Source organism: Rosa rugosa, chromosome 2 (assembly GCF_958449725.1).
Source record: "Rosa rugosa chromosome 2, drRosRugo1.1, whole genome shotgun sequence".
NCBI classification, from domain to species: domain Eukaryota; kingdom Viridiplantae; phylum Streptophyta; class Magnoliopsida; order Rosales; family Rosaceae; genus Rosa; species Rosa rugosa.
This window is the reverse complement of record NC_084821.1, coordinates 12,484,424-12,508,634: the sequence shown is the minus strand read 5'-3', so window position 1 is coordinate 12,508,634 and position 24,211 is coordinate 12,484,424. Positions and strand designations below refer to the sequence as shown.

General features: G+C 38.9%; 1 protein-coding gene and 1 long non-coding RNA gene across 4 annotated transcripts; both read right to left on the bottom strand.

Moving 5' to 3' along the window:
- Positions 1 to 2,319: 2,319 nt before the first annotated feature.
- LOC133734290 (uncharacterized) lies at positions 2,320 to 4,579 on the bottom strand. Of its 3 annotated transcripts, none has more exons than XR_009858203.1 (5): positions 4,202 to 4,579; positions 3,618 to 4,095; positions 3,270 to 3,309; positions 3,099 to 3,156; positions 2,320 to 2,649 (listed from the first exon to the last, which is right to left on the bottom strand). It is a non-coding gene; the product is annotated as an uncharacterized LOC133734290 (long non-coding RNA). The 3 variants fall into 3 exon arrangements; XR_009858204.1 differs by having other exon boundaries at positions 3,270 to 3,759; positions 4,003 to 4,095; positions 4,202 to 4,576; XR_009858202.1 differs by having other exon boundaries at positions 3,270 to 4,095; positions 4,202 to 4,578.
- A 3,446-nt stretch (positions 4,580 to 8,025) lies between these two features.
- Positions 8,026 to 11,929, bottom strand: LOC133733861 (protein GRAVITROPIC IN THE LIGHT 1-like). Its single transcript, XM_062161507.1, has 3 exons — positions 11,796 to 11,929; positions 9,140 to 9,813; positions 8,026 to 8,898 (listed from the first exon to the last, which is right to left on the bottom strand). The coding sequence occupies exons 1-3, from the start codon at positions 11,840 to 11,842 to the stop codon at positions 8,129 to 8,131; spliced, it is 1,491 nt and encodes a 496-aa protein (XP_062017491.1). The 5' UTR covers positions 11,843 to 11,929; the 3' UTR covers positions 8,026 to 8,128.
- Between the last annotated feature and the right edge of the window lie 12,282 nt (positions 11,930 to 24,211).

The following is a 24,211-nucleotide window of genomic DNA, read 5'->3' as shown; positions in this document are numbered from 1 at the left end:
AAAGGCCCATGCGTTTCTGATTTCTAAGAATTGCCTGCTGACTTGCTGCAAGTTCATACGCAGTACCACCGAGATCGTAGTACAAGTTCATACAAGATCAGTTTTCTCATCTAATCATTGTTCCTTGCGGAACAAAACTCAATTAGACCAAAATCCTTGCTGCTGCAGAATTCACAAACCTTAAATCTCAGGTTAAAATGTTGCCGTGAATGCGAATTGCCGTTTTTGCTACTTTCGATCAAGGATTTGATTGCAATGAGAGAAATTGGAATAACGCAATTGCGACGAAACTCGAGTCAGACCAGATCTCAATCCCCTTGACATAGACCGTCCAGTAATTAAGCTTCACATTAGACCAGACTCGATCGTCGTAACTCGCCCAGGCCATGGCAGATCCGTCAGACTCAAGGAGGTCTCCGAGTCAGTCGACGACCCAGACTCGTCGCAGTCGACTCAGACCGAAATCCCGAAACTTGCCGATCCATTGCACCGGCGTGGAACTTCGATTGTGCTTTTGGGGGATTGGGAAACTGGTTATTGCTTTGGAAATTCCTTGCTCAATAATTTGAATCATGTTCAGATTGGGATTCTGGTGCCGCTTTTGCATTTTGCTAGGATAATGACTAGTGAACTTTGCAATTTTACCAGCCCTTCTTTCTACCTCTTAATGCAACCGGGAACCATCTATGCCTTTCCCATATTCATTTCCCCTTAATTAATTGACACGTGCAGCTCACGTGTGTGGACCCAGACAGGACGAGCATGGGAAGCTCGGAGCATGGAAGACGTTCTCTATAAATAGATAGGTAATGTCAAATTTATCTATTTCCAGTTTTTATTTTTTGGATCGCACAAAATCCTTATTAATGTGGTCTAACTTGTTTATTAGTTGTATAAAAAAATTATACATTCTGTAAGCAACAAGGTGGAGGAAACATATTTTATCAAAATCGACCGTTGGATGTTATCATGATAAGAAGAAATAGTTATGGTCAAAATTTTAGTTGTTTTCGTTGTCGCTTTGTCTCAATCTCGTAGGTCAATCGAATAAGCATTTATAACCCTATTTTTATTATCTCCATCATTCAAGGGGCAATACCATCAACATAAATAAAACTCGGGACACCAACCGTTGGATGTGAGAATTACATTATTTCAAACTTCCGGTTCAAAATTGATCCAATTTCATCTATATTTTGACCCCGATCTTCTAGGTCAAACCAGCTTAATTTAATCAACACATGTTACAAATTAACCACTATTTTTTTTCCCACCCTTTTGCCAGGGACTAGGATCCTCTCTCCTCATAAATTAGTGCCTCATGTTTTCTAATGTTGCAATCCTGGACGTTCATTTTAAGTTTGTGGTCGGGATTCATTTACTTTTTTTTTTTTTTTTCAGTTCTCTTCCCCTAGATCCAAAGGCTGCAGTCAGCTCATCCTATTCCCCCCCCCCCCCCCCCTCTCTCTCCCCAACTCGTTTGCAGCAACAACAAAATCAAACTATATCGCTTCATATGACCACACAGAAACATGAACGAACTCAAAATTCATAACCAACTAACCAAGTCTTTCCTTCCCAATAACTTCCTGTTTCGTATACGATCCGGTCATATTGAAAATCATACATAGATACGGAGGCAAGAAATTGAAAACCCAATATGCAAATAAATCTCCACTAGAAGAACCAATTCACAGGGCCGCTCAAGCTTCCATCAAACCCAATACCCAGATACAGTTAATAAAGAGTTGAAGACAAAATGAAGGATTTAATTTCCTATTTCTATCTTGCCTTGGATTCGATGGAACTCTATTTCATGATCAAACTAGCAAAGAATTCTCAAATTGATTAAACATTTTTTTTTTGAGAAGACTCAAATTGATTAAACATAAATCTGCAATTTGTATTAGATATTTTTATATTTGAGAGGTAAAGAAAGAGAAGCAGAAGGGAAGAACTGAAGAAGACAAAGTACAGAAAGAAATAAAGGACCTTGAAAAGCTAAATGTGGGACCAAGGCTTCTGTGCCTAACTTTAACAACAGGTCACCCGGTATGCCTTAATGAGCGACTAGGATTGAAGCATAGATTTGTGCGGCCAGGATTGTACTGATGTGGCCGAGCACTCCATTCTCGGAGCATGATAGAATTTTCGGTCTTTCGTGGGTATTATCAATTATGACAATGGGGGACCCACAATTAAGTGTGCCAAAGGAAATCCATTTTAACAATATTTTATTGGGTTCAATACCCACCATTGCAAACCGTGACTATCTCTATTTGCAATTAAAAAAAAAATTTATTAAAATAAAAAGACCACTAAATCAATCATCCCAAAATATTTAATTATAAATTTCCTGAAACCATTCAATTACAACTTTAGATTTCTCAACACATGAAAGAAACAAGAGCATTTCACTAATAATTATGGTACCAAGGATCAAACTGTAAAACATGTAAGATCAATTGCCAACTTCTAGCAACCACATAATAATGCATACAGAACCTAAGAATATTTTGTATACCAGCTTTGCCTCATTTATGCTGCAACCTTATGTGCAATTGTCTTAATAGCGCCTTCTTGATATCCTAGAACAGCTACACTTGCTGAGCCAAATTTAGCAGCAAGTCTCAACGAGCATTTTCACATCTGTAGGATCAATCATACGCAATCAGTTGCTAAAAATAACAAGCATGGCAAACCACTAGCACCACAGTGCAAAGCATGAGTTTTAGTTTATAATTTGAGGTTAACATATTTAACTCCATAACTCCACAACTCCATATATATAGCATTTATGTTATCAGTTCTGGTGTTTCCCTGACTTCAGATATTCATCAGGCGTTTGCACACCACGATCAATATCATCATAGTTCAAATAGCATCTAAATTGATAAGACAGCAGTGAAAAAACACTTCAAACACAAAAATAGATTGATGTAGGTTGAAACCCAAGTCACCAAAAAAGAATTGACTAAACACATAATCTCAGTAGATAACTAGATACACATAATAGTTTGCTTGTAACTATGCATTGCATCTATGAAGGTTAATCAAACCACATAGAAGTTTAAAGAAAATTGTCAACAAGTATTTACCTCATAGTTTGAATCACAATAACTTCAGCAGCTCGTACTTAAGTATGAAAGCAAATTACTGAAACAATAGAGGGAAAACAATAATGAATTATACCTAAACTACACTACCATAAAAAAGCAGAAAATAGAGTATTCCACTATTCCAAGAGTGAAGTTAGTGAAATGAAAAACCTGGGTTGAAGAATTCTTCTAACAAAAGTCATAGCACCACCTGACAAAAAAAATTTCAAGTTTGATTTAAGAAGAACTGTAAAATATAATGAAAGTTGGTCAATTGAATAAAGGAGCATATCAATAGTTTGAGAACAGATGTTGTATAGGAACTAAAAATGATTTCAAGAGTTGTATGTCCAAGTAAGGCACAAAAAAATCTAATAGATTCAAGAGAAGATGAATGACATAATTAAGACTACTATAAGGCAGTGAAAATTATCCACAAGAATTACAGAGAACTCATGTTCAACTTAAAATGGAACTTAAGAGATTGGTGAAACAATACCCATTTCTGAAATTTCATACCTGATAATCAAACAGATAATCAATCAAGATTCTTAAGAGTTTCAATTGCCACTGCAACTGTACTCGAGTCCACAGTACATGAACAGCATATTAGAATTTTAATTTCAATTAAAGCAACCTCAATCTCCACTAGTATTGCAACCTGGAAGCAATTAATTGATCAAAGAGATGTCAAAAGGAAAAAAAAAAAAAAAAACGATCAAACATTGATCGAATAGAATAACAAGCACAACTAAAAACCCCAAAGTTCAAGTTTAATGATTCAATTCAGATGTCAAACAATAAGTGTAAATTAAAGCCCGGGCAGAAATAAAGTTCCATACTTGAAGCACCTGAGATCAATTTCTGGGAATTATAATAAGGGAAAAAAGGAAGAAAGATTTACATATATATATAGAGAGAGAACTGAATTGGTGACCCAATTGTGAGAAGCCGCAGAGAAAGAGTTGCGGATCGACAGCTGCAGAGGAGAGTCAACCTACAAGGTGCCAAGCAAACGAGGCCAAGCTTGCATTATGCCATCATCTTTCAATTTATATTAACAAATATAATTACTTGTAATCAGAGAACAGATTCAAACTGACCCATAAAAATCTCAAACAAATCCTCAGTGGCATCAGATTTGGAGGAGACGGAGATGTGTCGGTGACTGATGTACCATCAGATTTGCAGAAATGGATTGAGATACCTCAGTGGGTAGATCTTAGCAGGCTTTTTTTTTTGGCAAGAGGTAGATCATAGCTTGGTGGATAGATCTAAGAGGGAAGATTGCGAGGGTTTTACTCTCGGATTGAAAACAATACCGACAGAGAAAGAGAGTGATGAATCGAAATTCGTCATTAACACTTGTGATTTTGAACAAGGGAGAGTCATGTTTGTTTCTCTCTCCGGTTTGGCTCGATAAACAAAGGGATACCAATTTCTTATTGCGTTGGTCCAAGAAAGTCAGCATTATGAAAAATCAAAATGAAAAAGAAATGTTCCAAGTAGGGCCACAAGAGCTTATAAAACTATAAACTATTCCATACCCACGATTACAAATTATTTAGTGGAGTGAAGGGACACAGAAAAATTTCGATATAGGGCCATGCCAAAAATTAGTGTAATACCCCGAAAAATCCAAATTAAATTCCGTGGATTTTTAGAAATGATTTCACGATAATAGGAGCGAGTACGAAGCTTGGAAAAGTTGTGGAATTAGTTCGAACGATTTTATTTCGAAAACGAACGTTATTTAGGGGCTCGCGAAAGTTGTCTTTTTATACGTTCAAAATTTGGGAAAACTTCCTTCATGAAAGTTGTAGAGCTTGTCGATACGATCTCGTGCATATGTGGAACGCAATATTCGGAGTTCGTATGAATAAGTTATGAATATTTGAAAATTGGGAATTTTCTATAAATATCAAAAAATGTTGACTTTTTCATTAAGGACGAAAACATGTTGAATTTGCGGAACAGTCCCCGCGTTTTCTCTCTGTCTCTCTTCAGAACCCTCGGGTCCCGACCGACCCGACCCGGCCAAACGACGGCCCTCCGCCTTCCTCCGGCCTCGGACCCGGAGCTTTTCGAGGTCGCCGCCGCACGCTGAGCAGCTCCCCAGCCTCGCCTTGCTCCGACGCTGCTCCAAAAGATGGATCGAAGCCACCCAGACGCATGATTCGGACCCGGCCGGAAAACCACTTTTCCGGCGTTGCATGGGCCGATCGTCCCCAGTTTCGTGATCTCCTCCTCCCCCTGATCATCCCTATGTAAGTCTTTCATCACGATTTTGAGTGTAGACCGCTAGATCAAGGTTTGACTTTTTGGACGCCTCTGATTCAATCTAGGATCTGATCGTGCGACCGAGATTAATCCAACTTCAACGCTTGATCTAGGACGATCTAGACCTTGTCTCAGAAAAAGTCAGGTATTAAAGTGGTTCAATTCTGTATTTTGAAGAAGTTTGTAGTTGACAACTTTAGCATCTGAAGTGGTTAGCCGGCGTTGACCGCCGCGTTGACCGCCGTCTGTCCTCCGCATGTGGCGGTGTGTCGGACCATATTTTGAGTTTATATTATCTGGGCGATGATCTATGCATCCATATGAGCGTTTTGATATATTACAAGGTTATGTTAGAAAAAGTTGGTAAATAGTGGATTTACGTTTTTACGTTACTATTTACGGTTTTTACGTTTTATCTTCGGTTTACGATCTACGAAGATCAGACCATCGGTTTTACTTCAAATTTTAATATGTTGATCGTATGACTGTCCCGGTGACTTTGTGAGGTCACGGGCGAAGATCCGACCGTTGGAGCTTCGTATATTTGAGAAATAGTGATTCGGAAGGCGATTCGTGAGAATCCAACCGTCGGATTTTCATATAATTTTGTGGAGATGTTAGTAAGGGCGATTCAGGAAGATCTGACCGTTGGATCTTCGTGATAATTTTGGAGGATGATCCTAAGGGCGATCCGTGAGGATCCGACCGTTGGATCATCATATAAATTTGATCTGACCGTTGGATCATCATTAAATTAGAATCCGACCGTTGGATTTCTGTATATGTGTGGTCTATGAATGATTTCTAAGTTAAGATCGTGTTTGACTAGGTGGTTGATGGATTGATTGGTGAACGATTTCGGATCGTTGTTTTTGAGCTGTTAAGAAAACGCAGCGGGAATTTAGAGGTGAGTAAACCTCACGTGGTTCATATTACGAACCGAATAAATTTAATTACCTTATTTTGTCGTAATTGCGTGAAAATATTTATGGAATAAATATTTGTTTTAAAATCATATGGACTTGATCAACTACGGTCCATGGGTAAGTAAAATGATTTTTACTATACAAATGAATTTCTCGGTTTTATTGCATGTGAACTATAGTTGGTATTAGTGATTATCCCTGAGCGGATAATTACGTATATATATACTTACGTGATTATATGTGAATGGTGTGACATTGAAGAGTGTGGAATTGGGATGATTAAATTATTATGAATTGACATGTGACTTACCATAATTATATGTGATGAACATGATTGATGAGTTCTTGTTAATATTCATGATTTACATTGGAGGATGTATAGAGTTAGAGAATGTAGGGTTCTGAGGATGAGGTGTCCGAAGTTCGACGGTTAAGGATAACCGGAGTGTTTGTGTGCTGAGGACGGGGATGTCCAAGGTGCGACGGTTTATTATTAACCGAAGTTGTGTGCTGAGGACGGGGATGTCCAAAGCGCGACGGTTTATTATTAACCGAAGTATATGGTGCTGAGGACGGGGATGTCCAAAGCGCGACGGTTTATTATTAACCGAAGTATGTCGCATTACTTGCACCTAGGCCAAGGTGACTGGTAGCGATGTGGTTAGAGCTCTAACGTGCTGTTGGGATGGACCAAAGTGGTGTTATGTGGGTTGGGTTTTTGCAGGACCAGTGTGGTGTATTGTGATTTGAGGATTGTGAAAATGTATTCCTTGTGGTTTTACATGAGTGGTTTGATGTCTCTTTGCAGACGTAATACTGTTGAATTTTACTTGAACTGAAATTTAATAAATCAACAGTTCTTTCTTTTTACTCATACGGGCTGTCAAAAGCTTACCGGGTTTTGTGTTGTTGCAATCCCGGTACACTATTCAAACGGTGTAGCGGATAACCCTGCAGGTCAGGAGAACCAGGACGGTGATCGGGCAGCTTAGAGTAGTGTTATGTGAATTACAGCATTATATTGTGAGGTTTGTTATGCTCTTTTAGAGCTTTACAATTTTACTTTGTAAGAGTGAATTGTAATAATTAACTCGAGGTTTTCGAGTTTTGTGTTGAGTGGCGAGTGGTGTGTTTGTTTCTGAGAAAAAAATTCAGAACGTTATTTGTATTAATTGTTTATTCATGTTTCGGATTTGAATTGGTTATTCAAAATTCAGGGCGTGACAATTAGCCCCATCTCCACCGTCATTTCTATCTGTGGCAAAACAAATGTGGCCTTTGCCCGTGTTTGTAGTAGTGATCGTGATGTAATTCTTATAATACATCATGGATAAAGGTGTTATTCAAGCTATGGCTTAGAAGCCTTGCTTGTTATGTTCTTGGTGAATTATAGAATGTTCAAATTTAATTTACATAAGATGGCAATAAAATGGATTGGCGATCAAGATCACAACATCATCCTATCTAGAATCTAATCTATCTATTCTCAGCCCCATGAATCTCTTCTCCAATCCCAATTTAAAAGTATGGGGGGTCCTCATCCCCACCCTCAATGTAAGATATCAATTGATCAAACAATTTTGTTTCTATTTTGCTTTTTGTAAATTATAATCCGCAACAAAATTAAGTCCAAAACATTATAAATTCGGAATTCATCATAACCACGGTTCATCAATACATATTACTTAATTTAAGCAAAAAGACATTGCTTATTGGCTTATTGCACACCGTGACACATTCTCAAGTTCTCAACATTAGAGTAGCACCACAACAGTAGTAACAATAGGAGTACTTGGACCTTTTCTTGATAACTAATCAAGACGTCTAATTCTTGGATACAAGGTAAACTCTGGCCTTAATAATCGACCCATTGCCAAGCTTGAACCCTGGAATTAAGGGAAACCCAACAACTTGACCCGAAGGAACTTGTCCTGGAGACTTGAGAACACTCTCCATGTAGTCTGGATGAAAATCAGCTCCTCTGCGAGCCTCAAACTGACTTGGTGCAGGGTCAAGCGAGAACGCCAGCAAGTGAAGCAACCACATCGCCTTAGCCAACTCCAAGAACTGTCTGTAAAACTGACTCCTAGGGTTCCTGCCTTCTACAACTTGTTGTCTCTGCTCCAAGTCTCCGAAGAATGACTCCTCCATCTTGGGATGAACAATAGCCAAGTACTTGTTGGAGCAAAACTTGCCAAAGTTACACGAGGGCTGGATATTGAGAAGCTCTGTGGAGTCCATGCTTTTTATGTCACAATATTCGGCGAAGCAGTCCCGGCGATACTGGTCTGGGCTGAGAACTGAGGAGAGGCCGTTATCCATGTAGAAGCTCTCGTGGTCGAAGCCTTGAAAGACTTTACGGGAAATGTAGGACTGAAGAGCGAACTTGGCGTTGGCACGTTGAGTTTGGATTACAGAGGAAGCGCTGATCCTCGTAGCTGTGGCAGTGGCGGCTTCAATGGAGCGTACGACCGCAGCGATATCCCAGTGAGCCGCACGCATGAGAGAGAGGAGAACTATAGTGAAGGTGTCTGATGCCTCTCTAACTCCGCTCATTGCCCCCTCGAACAATTCTGGGGCAGGAGCTGTTGAAACTGCAAGTGATTACAAGCTATTAGTTACTATATATATTTTGTACGTGGTATATATGCAAAAAGCCAAATCAAAGCTTGTATAGGGTTTCAACTCTTCTAGTTTCCACCATAGGTTTTTGTCTATTTTGTAGTTATCTCTACGATTTGTCACTCAAGCCCTAAAGTGGCCATGAATTGCTACAAGGTGCATGTTATTGCATGCCCTAATAAACTGATCCAGAAGTGGCTGTTTGTACGTTACCTTGAGTAATGCAATGGACCTTTCTCCTAGACATAGAATTCCTGCTCTTCTTCCCGCTATTGGCCTCTCCAATAATGCTCTTCAGCTTCTCTTTCAGATTGTCAACCTCCATATCTCTAGCCTTCACCTCTTTCTTCAGCTCCTCGATTGCCGCCTCGTACGGCACCACCGCCTCCCTCAGCATATCACCACTACCTCCGCCGTAACATCTTCTCCTCAAGTACCTCTCTCTTAAGTCTCCCAGCCTTCTCAGCTCCCCCACCACCGCCACGTCAGCCGCCCTCAGCTTCTCCGGGTCCCAAGGGTTGTGGGCCTCTTGTAGGCTCACGTATGCAATTGTCATGGCTGAAACGGCGTTGAACACTTCTGTCATAATTACGAACTCCATTCCCATCTCCTCCTCCTCTTCTTCATCTTCATCGTGAGTCTTGTATGCTTCCTGGTCTCTCGTGCCGCGATAATCGGCAAGGTCCCCGGAACTTCTGTTCCTGCCGGAGGAGGCCATTCTGCCTTTTGTCCTCGGCTTGACCATTTCTGATCGTAGAGACAATTCTGTTTGCTTCCTGGAGCCCATTGGTTTTACATGGAAGTAGAGCAACTGTGGGTCAACTTCTAATTTCACTTTTTCCAGGTTCTGATCCCGGTGGGTGATCACCATGTTCTTCTTCTTCTTCCTGAGTGATCCAAATCCGGTGTTATCATGTGTCATCAAATGAGGCTCTAACTACACACAATTAATTCATAACACTTATGAATAGCATTACTCTTTATTAATATATATATATATATATATATATATATATATATAGAGGGACGTAGCCAGGAATTGAAAATAGGTTAGTCTAATTTTAGCCAGGGACGGATCATGATGTCAAGTTTGGGTGGGCTATAACAATAAGCTATTTTTTTCCTTCTAAAAGCATATAAATTTTAAAAAATGATTGGGTTTATTTTTAATACCTATGTGATGATTAACAATAACTGTACCCACTGTAAATAAATGAATTTAGAGAAATACAACTAATTTACTGTACTCAATCCTATCATGAAAAAGAATAGATAAAGCTAGAAATATTTTGATGTATAATTAGTAAAAGAGAAGAGACCCAGAAAAGAAAAAGGAAATGAAAATTAGTAAAAGAAGAAAGAAAGAAAGAAAATGATTGGGTTTATTTTTAATACCTATGTGATACCCATTTTATCAATTAACAATAATTGTACCAACTGTAAATAAATGAATTTAGAGAAATACAACTAATTTACTATTCTCAATCCTATAATGAAAAAGAATAGATAAAGCTAGAAATATTTTGATGTATAATTAGTAAAAGAGAATAGACCCAGAAAAGAAAAAGGAAATGAAAATTAGTAAAAGAAGAATGAAAGAAAAGGAAAAAAATTAAAGAAGAAGAAACCTATTCTATTGGTGATCAAACCAGTGACTTGATCTATGTTATACCAAAGCTTTAACCAACTGGTCTATGAGAAACTTATGTGAGTATGGTATATTTCATGGTATATATATATAAACATTTTGGGAGAAATTGAAGTTGGGCTGCAACCCAAGTAGCTTTGTACATGACTACGTCCCTGTATATATACATGTCCTACTGTGGCTCATGGAGGAAACACAGAGATTATTTGAAATGTACGGTCCTTTTAGCAAAGTCAGTTTTTTTTTTTTTTTTCACGTACAGATTAATATGTGATATTAGATCTTGAATAAATTTCTCTCAGAATAAAGTGCTTACGCACAGTTCTTGGACCATCACTTTCAAGTACTCAGTGTTCTTGAAATGTACGGTCCTTTTAGCAAAGTCAGAGAAATTCCAGAACCCCCGATTCGGTCCTTCCTTTTGTATTATTATAAAAAAAGAAGAAAAGCTACGACCGAAGTTGGTGGGAGGGGACCCTCAAAAAGAGAAGAAAGTGAAAGGTCGACAATATAAAAATTTATAATTTCAGAGAATGTACGATGATAAAAAGGAAGCCGACGCCTGGATCTCTCAACAACAAAAGCTGGCACAGAAGACCATAGCCCGATCGACTGTATCCGGCTACCTGCCCAGCTAATATATTCTAGACATTATTTTATTTTATACATTTCACAGGGTTAGAGCTTTAGAAGCAAATATAATGAGCGCGCCCGCCCACACACACACATATATATATATATATACGGAGCCGATCGAGAGAGGACGTCCGTATTTTCGCTAAAGTGCGGACGTCGACGCTGCAGCTCTGCTCAGACCGCGACGGCGCGGCGCCGCTTGCGGACGGAGGCCAGGGGTCAGACAGACCAGTCTGCAGTCAGGTGGAGTCGCCGGCGACGAGGTTGCAGCGCTGCAGGTCAAGTTGCTGCCCAGAACCTGCAACCTCGATCTCTTCCGACCTCGATAGCTGCCTAGAAAGGTCTGGGATGCCTCCGGCCTCCGTTCGGCAAGCCCCGAACTACTGTCGCCGCCTGAAACGCTGCAGAAGCGTCGACGTCCGGACGTCCGCAGTAGATCGGGCCTATATATATATATATATATATATCCATAAACACAATAAAACGTGAACTTTTGAAATATAATATATAATTAAGAACAGGTTTGATTACTGTAAACAACTAGAGATCGAACTAGAGCTAGTTCTGGTATCCTATATGCATTACCTTGAAGTTTCAAGAAGCGAGCAACAAGTAAAGAAATTAGGAAACATGGTTTATAGAGCAGAGAAGAAGGAGCTAGAGAGATATGAGAGCAAGCTAGCTCTGGCCTGGGATGTTCTAATTAACTAACTTGGTTTATATGAATGATGAACAAGCTACTGCTAGTGCGATGGTATTTATAGGCTCCAAGTCATCTCCAAACATATAAATATGATTACTGTGCTATGACGTGGGGAAACCTTAAAGGGTGACCGTATTGCATTGGTTTTTGGCACTTGCAATCACTTAAGTTTGAAAATATGAATTCCACATGAAAAAAAAATAGAGATATTAATTGTTTATGGACTTACAAGGCGACTACACGGGCTTCATGTCACCTAATATAAGAAAAATGGGGACATTGCCTATGAGTTTATGATGATTTAAATTTTATCCATTATCAATTAGTTTTGGTTGTGAAACTCATTACTTTATCATTATATTGGAGTCTGTTTGATCTCATGTGTGCATGTTTCGCAGCCACACAGGCTCCATGTCACCCATTGGCGTAGCTAGAAATCTTAGTTAGGAGGGTCAAAATTTAAATTATAATATTAAACAAACATAAACTTCATCAAATAATATAAAAATTATAAATCATCACAATACTTAAAAATAACAAATCTATCTAAAATAATTATAGTTGTCCACTACGATTACTCATTTCTGAAATATCATCATTTGATGTATTTCTTATTTGAGGAGTTTCAGGTGGTGTCAACTGTTCTGTTGCTTTTCTCTTATAATACCTCTCTAAAAAGGCTTTCATATTCCAAATTTTTAATTACGAAGATTTCAACTTGCTATTCGGAGAGAGAAAATCTGAGAGAGACAAAAGACGAAATTATGAGAGGAAACGACTTAAGAGAATGAGCATGAGACCAAAAAATGCTATACAAGTCTAAATATATATAGCCTACATAGGAGAAAACAATCATTAATTAGGAAAATATATTAAAATATTTCCCTTTAAAAGAATGTGGGAGACCGTTTTCTGTCCAAATTGGGACAATTTTGATTAGGAAAATATATTAAAATATTGGAGATTGTGGGATACTAGGAGTAGGACTGTAGGAGAACCGTCCAAGTTGATCATGATAATAATTAAAAGCAAACTTTTTTTTTCTTTGTCAGAAGGGTCAATTATTGGATTAAAATATGATATATACATGTCACTATCACATATTTCGACCAACCATGGCTCAGTTTGGAAAATTGAGAAGGGTCAATTGACCCTTCTCGCCCTACTATAGCTACGCCCCTGTCACCCAATATGAATTTTTCATGTGTATCATTGTATCAAAGTGGATTATCCCACTTCTGTATGCCTCGCGACTACACGGGCTATATGTCACCTAATATAAGTTGTCCACCTGTATGACTTGAAGATTCACTACATGTGCGGAGACATGTTGGTATCAGAATGAATTATCCCACATGTGTATACCTCACGGCCACATAGACTCCACATCGATCACTCAACATAGCATATTTTGATAAATATGAAGTACGTAATCATTGGAGGAGCTGAATTAGGGAGCTTATTGGATATTGCAAATGGTATCTTTAGTACAAGCGCGGTATATATACTCGAACTCTCAAAACCGACGAAGAATTAAGACCTTTTTTTTTTTTTTGGATAATAAGAATTAAGACCTTAATCATGAAGGTGCTGTCATTATCGAGGCATATCGGTTATTTAATGTTTTCCAGTCTTGTACGTTCTTGACATTATGCCCCAAGAGTTTGTAACCAAGCCGCCTATTGTAGTGTACCTTCGCATTGCTTTCTGCTATGTATTGGTTGAGAATGACATGATTGGCTCAGTCCATCCATTTCAAAATGTCTAAGTAATTGATATATATAATTCTAATGGAGTGTACTAGATACTCTTTCCTGAGCCAATTCATGATAGGGTTTAACGAAGTCAATCACTATAAACTCATTGATCATAAATTCTTGCCTTCTGCTATTAATCTCTCTCTCTCTCTCTCTCTCTCTCTCATGCACAAAACCAGTAAACCAGTAGCCACCACCTCCACATTCTCTCTCATCTCTCATCGATTTTTCTTCAATTTCTTTATTGTTCAATCAATAACCACACAAAACAACTAGAAACAAGAACGAAGGCCGCGATGACGATCAATATTTTAACCTTGTGATTTTTATACTACTCTTATCAGAGTCGACTCCTCCACTATCTCTCTCTCTCTCCAAGCCGTCAAACTCCATGAAATAAACTGCAAATTTTCCTAGAAAGGCTGCCTAGCTCCCAACCACCCCCCACCCCCCCAGGCGCCTAGTTACCCGCCTAACCCCAGTACGCCTAACAGCTTCAATTTGGCATTAGGTGAGTCGGAGAGTCGCCGCCCAGTGCTTAGGCGGCCGAGTTTTAGAACACTATGTTGTGCGGAAGCGGCAAATGAGTCACACACACACGGATCCAATAATGCCGATACTCCCCCCACTTTAGCCACCCGATGCAGAACGGGTATGGTGTTTTAATACAAAAGGCCTCGACATTAGTGTGTGTGGTACCATTCCTTATAACCCAAGGATGACTCTTCACCTTTCTGATGTGGGATTCCAAATGGCTCTAATCTAAGCCACACTTTTCCAACAATCTCCACCTTGGCGTGATTCGAGCCATCTTCAATTGTCTCATGATCTGAATTCCAATAGCTCCACCTTGACCACAAGCACCAATTTCAAATATTGTGATCCCAATCCAAACGGGAGCTCCTCACTCGACCGTATGAGACACCAAGTCCCAAGCGTAACCTGGGTTCTGATACCACTTGTAGTGCGGAAGCGGCAAATGAGTCACACACACACGGATCCAATAATGCCGATACTCCCCCCACTTTAGCCACCCGGTGCAGAACGGGTATGGGGTTTTAATACAAAAGGCCTCGACATTAGTGTGTGTGGTACCATTCCTTATAACCCAAGGATGACTCTTCACCTTTCTGATGTGGGATTCCAAATGGCTCTAATCTAAGCCACACTTTTCCAACAATCTCCACCTTGGCGTGATTCGAGCCATCTTCAATTGTCTCATGATCTGAATTCCAATAGCTCCACCTTGACCACAAGCACCAATTTCAAATATTGTGATCCCAATCCAAACGGGAGCTCCTCACTCGACCGTATGAGACACCAAGTCCCAAGCGTAACCTGGGTTCTGATACCACTTGTAGTGCGGAAGCGGCAAATGAGTCACACACACACGGATCCAATAATGCCGATACTCCCCCCACTTTAGCCACCCGGTGCAGAACGGGTATGGGGTTTTAATACAAAAGGCCTCGGCATTAGTGTGTGTGGTACCATTCCTTATAACCCAGGGATGACTCTTCACCTTTCTGATGTGGGATTCCAAATGGCTCTAATCTAAGCCACACTTTTCCAACACACTAATATATATATATAGCCCTTCGACTATATATATAGCCCTTCGACTAAGAGATCCATTTTTTTGGTCATTTTAAGGAATCCTTTGTGGAACACAATTTTCGATCACATATGGGCATCTCACCAATTCACTTCTTTTGACTCCATATATAGACCATTTTGCAAATTTTCAGTCAAATTGGTGACCGTTAAGGTATCGAACTACATTAAATCAATGAACAAACCAAATCTGTCAAACCTGAACCGTTCATCTTATTAATTGTAAATCACAATTTTGAATGTCTTAACAATTATCAATTTAGCTGAAAAATTTGCAGAATTGATCTACTCGTGTAGACCTAACAACTGAATGGTAGAGATGTTAATAAGTGATCGAAAAGTTGGTCAAATAATCAATCCCTTAAAAATAACCAAAAAAAGGGTTATGTATATATTTTTACATATATATACATGGCCCTTCTAGTGAGGGATATCTTTTTTTAGCCATTTTAAGGGATAGTTTATTAGACCCGCTTTTCGATAACATATTCTCATCTCCACCGTTCAGTGTTTAGGTTTATATGAGCAGATCACCTCTGCAAATTTTCAGCCAAATTGATAATTATTAAGGCATTCATAACTACGATTTACAATTATAAACACGAATGGTTCAGGTTTGACAAATTTGGTTCGTCCATTGATTTAATCTTGTTCGATACCTTAACGATTATCAATTTGGCTGAAAATTTGCATAAATGATCTGTCAAGATGCCAAAATGCGATGAAAAAGTGAGTTCTACAAGAAATCCCTTAAAATAGCTCAAAAAAGAATCCTTCAGTGCATGGACCCTGTATATATATATATACACACACACATACATACAGAGGGCCCTTCTAGTGAGGGATCCCTTTTTTGGTCTTTTCTAGGGATAGGACATTAGACCAACTTTTCGATCATATTTTTGCATCTCAACTATTCAGTTTTTAGTTCTTAATGTGTAGATTACTTCTGCAAATTTTCAGCCAAATTGATTATCATTAAGGCATTCAAAATGACGATTTAAGATTATAAGTATGAACAGTTCAAGTTTGACAGATTTCGTTTGTCCATTGATTTAATCTAGTTTGATAGCTTAACGATCACCGATTCGGCTGAAAATTTGCAGAAATGATCTACACATTAGGGCCTACAAACTGAATGGTTGAGATGCCGAAATGTGATCAAAAACTTGGTCTAATGGCCTATCTCTAGAAAAGATAAAAAAAATAGATCCCTTAGTAGAAGGACTTTTTATATATATATATATCCAATAATATACGTAGTTCTCATAAACAAATCTACTATCCAAAAGACTGATTGCATGCATGCTCTTCATCATATGGTAATTGTTGCTGATTTTTAACATTTTAATAAATGCGTCAAGAAAAAGCACGATCATTTTAGAACAAAATTATTTGTAGAGTGTGGTATATATACTAGCTATAAGATTTTCAAAACCCTAAAAGACTAGTTAAGTCGCATTTTTCATTTTTATCAGAAAGTGAACTTCCTATTGACAAAACCACCCAACAACTGCTATGTATTATTGCTACCTAACTTGGCTCCCACAGCCATTAAAGTACTTGTCTCATAATTGTAGTAGACTAGTAACCGACCCACTATTTCACTCCGTCTCCAAACATTCATGTTTGTTAGTCATTGACCGCCGAGGAAATTATTTTTCGTTATCTTTAGGCTTCATTTGATTCATGGAAGAAAAATTAATTTTTTTGTCATTTCCATTAGCCTGCTGTAATTTTTTTTTTTTTTTTGAAGCCTTGAATGTATTAAGTTTTAGGACTACTCGGGGGTCGAACTCTGCACAATTCGGAGCGTTTTAGGGCTTGGGTAAAACAAAGTTTCTCTTGGCGCTTGTCCAGCGGGACCCTCACGTCGACGACGGCTCCTTACCTAGTCGGTTCGAAGTCCTCAGTGGGAGATGTGGCGCCGTTTTCTCTTTTCTTCTCAGGCGAAATTAGAGCTGGACCTGACATGAGGCCCGTGAGTCGGCCTTCTCAGGTCCAGTGTTTCATCGGACCTAATTTTTTTTTAGGGTATTTAAAAAAATTATTAAGTAAATAAATTGTAAGTTTTTCACTAAACAATAAGATTGGATTAGTTGGCAAGTTACATTCCTTTCTTTTATGTTACTCCTAGCCTAGGTTCGAATCCTCTATCTGTTGTATATTTAATTTTTTTCAAATTTTTTTTTTTGTAAATATTCTTATGGCTTTTTTTCTCTTTTTTATAATAAATGTAGGCCCATTTTATTTTTCGCCTCAAGCCACAAAATATCAAGTCCGAGCCTGGGCGAAATCGATGGCGGCTTCAAGGAGATCGTGGTAGTGGTCTGGTGTTCTATGGCAGATCGATGGGCCATGGTTGAAAGTTCATCAATATCTGAGTCAGATCAGGTCAATCTTTAAGGTTTTGGGTGGATCTGGGTTTGGATTATTGGGGACAATATTCAAGGGTTGGGTTTATGAGAGAAGGGGATACATGAATTGGTAGCGGTGGGCACGGTGTTGGTGGTGTGCGGCTCCGTGGTCTACAATTGTTGGCTTATTCTGATATCTTCAAGCTTTGCGTGATGGTCTATTATTGGAGGGGATATGCGAAAGGGTTTCATACAACCGCAGCGGCCTTACCTTTCGGCAAGGCTTTGTGGTTATGTGGTTACCTCGGCCAGAGTCGGAGCTTTAGTTATGGAAAATGAAGGTTGACGGCAACATCGCTTTTTACTTTTTATTTGTTTTTTGCTTTTTTAGGTCTTTGTCTATAGTCTTTTTGCTAGGTCATGTGAGTCCGTACCCTCTCGAGGTGGAATTTGGGGTTCTTAGTGGTATCTTTGTGCCATTGTTATGGTGTCACTCTCAAGGAGTATTGGATTTATTTTCGGTATCATTTTATGGTCGAGGTATTGGGGAAGAGCTCTTGCACGTGGTCTGGAGGTTTTGGGTCACAGTGTTGAATGTAGTCATTTTTTTTTCCTTAAGATTGGCTATGAGGATGTATGGAGACGTCTGGGTTGGTTTTTGTGATGAGCTATTGATACAGTGTTATTCCCGAGGACTACATGTGATATTATCAGTGGCCTCTTATGGCTAATATGGCAGTGATTTATCCTTGTACGTGGTCTGACTATTTTGGAACACGAAATGGATGAAGATGACATGGTTGTTGTTAGTATTGGCGATGAGAATTTATCTTGACTCTCAGGATTAGTATTGTTACGTAGCTCAAGGAAATGGGCGATTAGTTTGGTTAGGGGTTGGGTCCATTTGGCTTATGGATTTCATGGTTATTGATCTTTGGGAGAAGAGCGGGGAACTTATATTCACCACTAATCAATCTCATCTTATGTAATCTTAGTATCTTGGAATAAAAGTTTTTTTTTTTTATATTCTAATATACACACACACACACACACATACAATTCTCAAACTTTTTGTCAAAATTTTATTTTGTATTTTCAAAAAAGAATTTGTTTGTAAGGTAAATTTAGTCCAATCTAATTCAAAATTCTAGCTTCGTTTTTTACTCTAGTCTAGTCTGATCTATGGAAGCATCAATAACCAGAAAATCTGTATGTGATTATGTGTTGAGTAAAACTTGGTGTCCCACTATTTTGAGTTGATTATGTGATATCATATGAATCAATCCTACCTTATGTGACAGCTGATGTAGTACATAATTTTATTAAATTATGAGGTTGTGTCATAAACTGCTACAAAATGTAAGATACAGGAGTTACCTAAAAAGACGATCCACTTATAACTGTTTAACTGTGTTTCGCTTTTATTTTCTCTTACAGTAATAATTTCTTTCTCTATACATTTTGATAGACTATTTTTGGACATAGCTCGTTGTCTACGATCTATGGCTCAATCATTAAACGGCCGGTTCTTCTGATATTTAATTCCCACTGCACGTTAAAGTAGCACTGTGATTCTATCTTTTTTTTTTTTTTTTTAAATAATGATTCTATCTTTAGTCCCATCAAAACACTTCAACAGTTCAACTCCATTTTCAGAAATGAAAGATGTGTAATATTGTTGTACGTTTAACTTGTATGTCCAAAGAAGTCGGGCCACCGATTAAATAATGCGTGGGACGAAGGGCATCCGATAAGATCTGCAGGTGCTATTATTTGTTGCTTTTCTTTTGGAACAAACTGAGCTTGATGCTCGACCGAAGAGAAAAAAAAAAGAGAGAGAGAGAGACAATGACCTTTTCTTTTTTGATACGAAAAATACTATAAATTAGATTTGAGACAATGACCTCGATAGATGGAACATAGCTAAACTTTTTTTTTTTTTTTTGTCAAACATAACTAAACCCTTTACTGTAACAAAAAAGAAATTAAAAAAAAGAGTCCTGCTTATAAAAGCTGGTCTTTCATTTATTTAAGAGGGTGAAATTGACACCTTCAGTTTTTATAAAGCATACTCCTCTTCATGCATATGTCCATTAAAAATTACTCATAAAAAAATGTGTGGATTGTAAAATAAAGGGCATCAATTTCAGTCCCTTTTATTTATTTCATTATCACCTTTCCGAATCAATAAATCTGATTATTAATCAAGAATTTACTTATCGATTAAACAAATCGATTCTAGCTAAGTTTTGAATATATTCTTATAGCTTGAACCCAAAATCTTCTAGACGAGCTTCCATGGCCAACAATATAAGGTGGTGACATGTCAATTTTACCTAACCTCTTTCCAAGACAATGCCTGGCTAGATCATTGGGCCTTTCGTATGAGTAAAATTTGTCACTTTCTTAGATTTTAAGAACCTTTTTAAGGGTTGGTGTTCAATTCCAAACACGTCCAAGTGGAAAATCATAAAATAGAATATTGATCACGTCCAACCTTTATATAAGGTGCCAGGAAGAAAAACAACTCACATGCAAAGATGCAAACCCACATGCAACCCACATTTTCAACTATACCAGTGAGGAAACCCCCTCATCAGATTCCACTTGTTTTTCTATTTTTAGTACAAAAGATTCCACTTATTTTTCTATTTTGGTAAAAAATAAGGGGTGAAATTTACACACCCCATATTACAAACCACACACCCTTCTATTATTTTAATAATATTTTATATAACATCTCTTTTCACTTCCTAAAAGGCCCTTAAGTCAGATTCCTTTTTCTTTTTTTTGTTCTTCTTCTTCCTCTCTCTCTCTCTCTCCCCAAATCTCCCTCTCTCTCCTCCAAACCACGACATAACCTTTCTTCTTATTTTTCTCTCTTTCTCCTCCAAACAACGACAGTGGGATGGTGGTGTAGGTGATCGGGGATTGGGGCTTGGGGGGACTCCTTTGCTTTGGTTTCAATCCCTGGCGGTGGCTGCACGGGAATTGGGAGAGGCGCTGATGGTGGAAGCCGGTCGTGCATGTGACTGGTGCGCACTTGATCTGGATTCAAGGTTTGGGTTCCAGTCAGCTCCGATCTAGTCGCAGGCGGAGTGATGCCAGTGTGGATCGGTTTTGTGTTGCACAGCAGGAGGCGGCGGCAACGTGCTGGTTGTGTTCTGTTGCTTGTGTGCATGAGATTAGGGGTCGTGGTGGTGGATTGCGGTAGTGGTCGATATGATCTGCCGGGGTTCGTCTGCCAGAGGTCTGTCGGCGGCAGCGATTCGAAGGTGGGCGGGGTCCGAGAGAGGTGGCGCGATGGGTTTGGTGGTGTGAGTGGTGGCTGAGCTCCCTGTGCAGGAATGGTCTTGGGCTGGATTCAGTGCTTGGCCTGGGGCTTCACCCTAGGTTCTGTCGTGGTTTGGAGGAGAGAGAGGGAGACGGAGGGAGAGAGAGAGAGAGAGAGAGAAGAAGAAGAAGACCAAAAAAAAAAAATGAGGAATCTGACTCAAGGGCATTTTAGGAAGTGAAAAGAGATGTTAGATAAAATATTATTAAAATAATAGAAGGGTGTGTGGTTTGTAATATGGGGTGTGCAAATTTCACCCCCCAAAAATAAACCAGTGAGGAAACCCCCCTCATTAGATTCCACTTGTTTTCCTATTTTTAGTACAAAGAATCCACTTGTTTTTCTATTTTTGGTACAAAGAGTCCACTTGTTTTCAGCTGCACTAATTAACAACTAAACCGATATTCCTTTTCGAAAAAAGAAAAAAAAAAAAAGGTAAAGCTATTTGATTATAACTCTTTTTTTTTTTTAATTTTTTTTTATAGAAAATGTAAACTCATTTCATTAATCAGGAAAATTACACAGAACGACTCATTCCGGTAAAATTAACAAAAGAACTGTTATCTAAGCAATTCAACATCTTTAAATATCATGAAGCTCAGCCAAAACTACCCCACAAACACCCACGGGAATCAAAGGGGCATATATGTTGTGGATACTCTTAACAACATATCTTAAAGAAGAGATCCTCCAAATTCCTTCTCGAAATGAAATTCTTATAGAATAACAATTAAAAAGAAAATATAAAACCCAAAACCAGATCAGGCCCACTAAACCCAAGTCTAGGCCAATCCAAGAAGCCCTGATGCCCCTTGCATCTTCCACCTTGCAGCCACCATTGAAGCCCACAATTTGAGCCAAAATTACAGTGCGCTGCACCTCAACATACATAGGCCTAAGAGGGTGGGAGGCCCTAGCAGCAAGAAGCTCAATATGGTGGGAAACCCTAGGCCGCAACCCAACCACCAATTGCGACCCTTTCCGTTGTCGAACCTGTCAGTCGCCGCCAACCAGACCGTTGCAACAACCACCGTCGCATAATGAGAGAACCTTAATTATAGATCTAGAGAAACTAGAATTTTTTTTAACTTGTGAAATCTTACCTATAAATAAGGCATGTAAGTGTGAAATAAAAAGGGTTAAATACTGTTTACTTCCTGAACTTTCAGGGAAAAAACAGTTCAGTCTCTCCCTTTTTAATTTCACACGTTTACTCTCCCATCTCTCAATTTTGGACTAATAGGTCTATTCCGTCCAATTTCTTGGGTAAGTCACTGTTGTGGTTATCCCTTTCGCTGTAAAATGTCTATCCTACCCTCACTTTTTTTTAAAAAAAAATATTTTTTATTTTAAATTTTTTCCTTGTCCTTTTTTCTATTTATCTCTTCTTCTTCCATTAGTCTCTCACAAATTCTCGCCAAGCTGTGAACCCCAACCGGCCTCGTCTTGCCAGCAGCCTCAGCCCAACACCGCCAAACCCTAAGCGGAGTCGACGAAGGATTGCTCTACGGTGGAGCAGCTGTTTGGAGCTTCGATTCGAACCCGAAATCGAGGCCGATAGAAAAGATTATCCAATCCAGGGAGAAGCTGATCCGATCTAGGGAGAAGACGACGAACGTCGGCCGGTGGGCTTGGGGATGTTTTTCGGTGGCGGCTGAGCGAAGATGACGTCGGCCGGTGATCCTCTTCTCTTTTCCTCTCTTCTCTCTCTCCATAAACAAATTCCCAATTTTTTTTTTTGGTTTGATCCCACCTCGGTGAGTTCGATGGTGGCGGAGTTGTGCTCTTCATCGTCTTCCTCAGCCTCTTATGGCACTCGATCTTCATGATCATCTTCTTGATCATCCTTGTCTACTGGGTCTGCGGTTAATTCTCCTGCGCTGCCGACCCCGTAGTCAACCAGACTTCGACGACGTTGCCGTCCTCTTCGCGCTCAGCCTCCTCCCCTTTGGGTCACAGAAGACTTGCATTTCAATGAGGAAAGTGCTGCTGAAGGTGGGTTGGTTTTTGTGTGTGGATCGAAGCTGTCGCGCTCGGCCTATACTCGATTTTGAAATCGGGTTTTCTGAATTCATATGGTTGTTGATTTTGAATATTTCTTGAGATGATATATGGAGCCTCAATTATTAATTGTTTAACTTTTGCTGATGTGATTGAACTTTTGAGTTACTAAGCTTGAAATGGTGTTGTTTGGTTGAATTCGAAACAAGCAGACATGGATTTCTTGTTGTGCTGTGGTTTTTGACATATTCTGAGTTCTGACAGAGAGAGAGAGAGGATACATCTGGTGAGGATTTCGTTTTGGATTAGGATCCACCCAATCCCATCAGTGGTGGAAGATGAAGAAGAGAGAGAAAAGCATAAGGGAAAGAGAGAGAGAGAGGAAAAAATAAATTAATTAAAAAAAAGAATCACGGGGTATATGAGACATTTTGATGCGAAAGGGATAACCACAACAGTGACTTAACCGAGAAATTGGACGGAATGGACCTATTGGTCCAAAATTGAGAGATGAGGGAGTAAACTTGTGAAATTAAAAAGGGAGGGACTGAACTGTTTTTTCCCTGAAAGTTCAAGGAGTAAACAGTATTTAACCCAAATAAAAATGTCTAATCAAATTATAGGACAAATGTTACCTATAGCACCATAATCGATTCTATATCAAAGGCAAGCAAAAACTTCTTACTAAGTTTATAATAAAGCTAGCTGCGAATTGGCTAAGTCATGTTAGACAAACTGAGAAGGGAGAAGCCACACAAAAAATACAGATATGAGAGAAAAAGAAATAAACAAAGAAATGAGAAGTATGCGTTGGAAATAAGATATGCATGGAAGAATGAGAGGAAAAAAGAGACGATTCGGTACAAAAGAAGAAGAAGAAGAGAAGGAGGAAGAAGTAATACGTAATAGGCAAGATCAAGAAAGAATAATGTCTTAATATATATAGATTCATCTTTTGAATTCAATCAAAAAACTAATAATATAAATTGGGGGCTGAAATTTGCACACCCCCTTTTACATTCTACACACCTTTTTTTTTTTTTTTTAATATTTCTTGTCATTTCACTCCAAAACTACCCTCCTCTCTCTCTCTCTCTCTCTCTCTCTCTCCATCCACAGAACCCTATTTTTTTTCGATGACACCACATAACCCCATTTGTGCAAGAGAAGGGCGCAATCTATGGCCTGGATAGTCTCCTCCTTGGTGCTCTCCCTCTCCTCCTTCAATCCACTCA

What these genes read in the sequence shown, in the direction of transcription:
- LOC133733861 (XM_062161507.1), bottom strand. Translation starts at nt 11,842, where the DNA reads ATGTTTCCTAATTTCTTTACTTGTTGCTCGCTTCTTGAAACTTCAAG. An exon ending in TCGCTTCTTGAAACTTCAAG is followed by an intron (nt 9,814 to 11,795) that starts GTAATGCATATA and finishes TGGATCACTCAG; the next exon opens with GAAGAAGAAGAAGAACATGG. An exon ending in GGTCCATTGCATTACTCAAG is followed by an intron (nt 8,899 to 9,139) that starts GTAACGTACAAA and finishes AATCACTTGCAG; the next exon opens with TTTCAACAGCTCCTGCCCCA.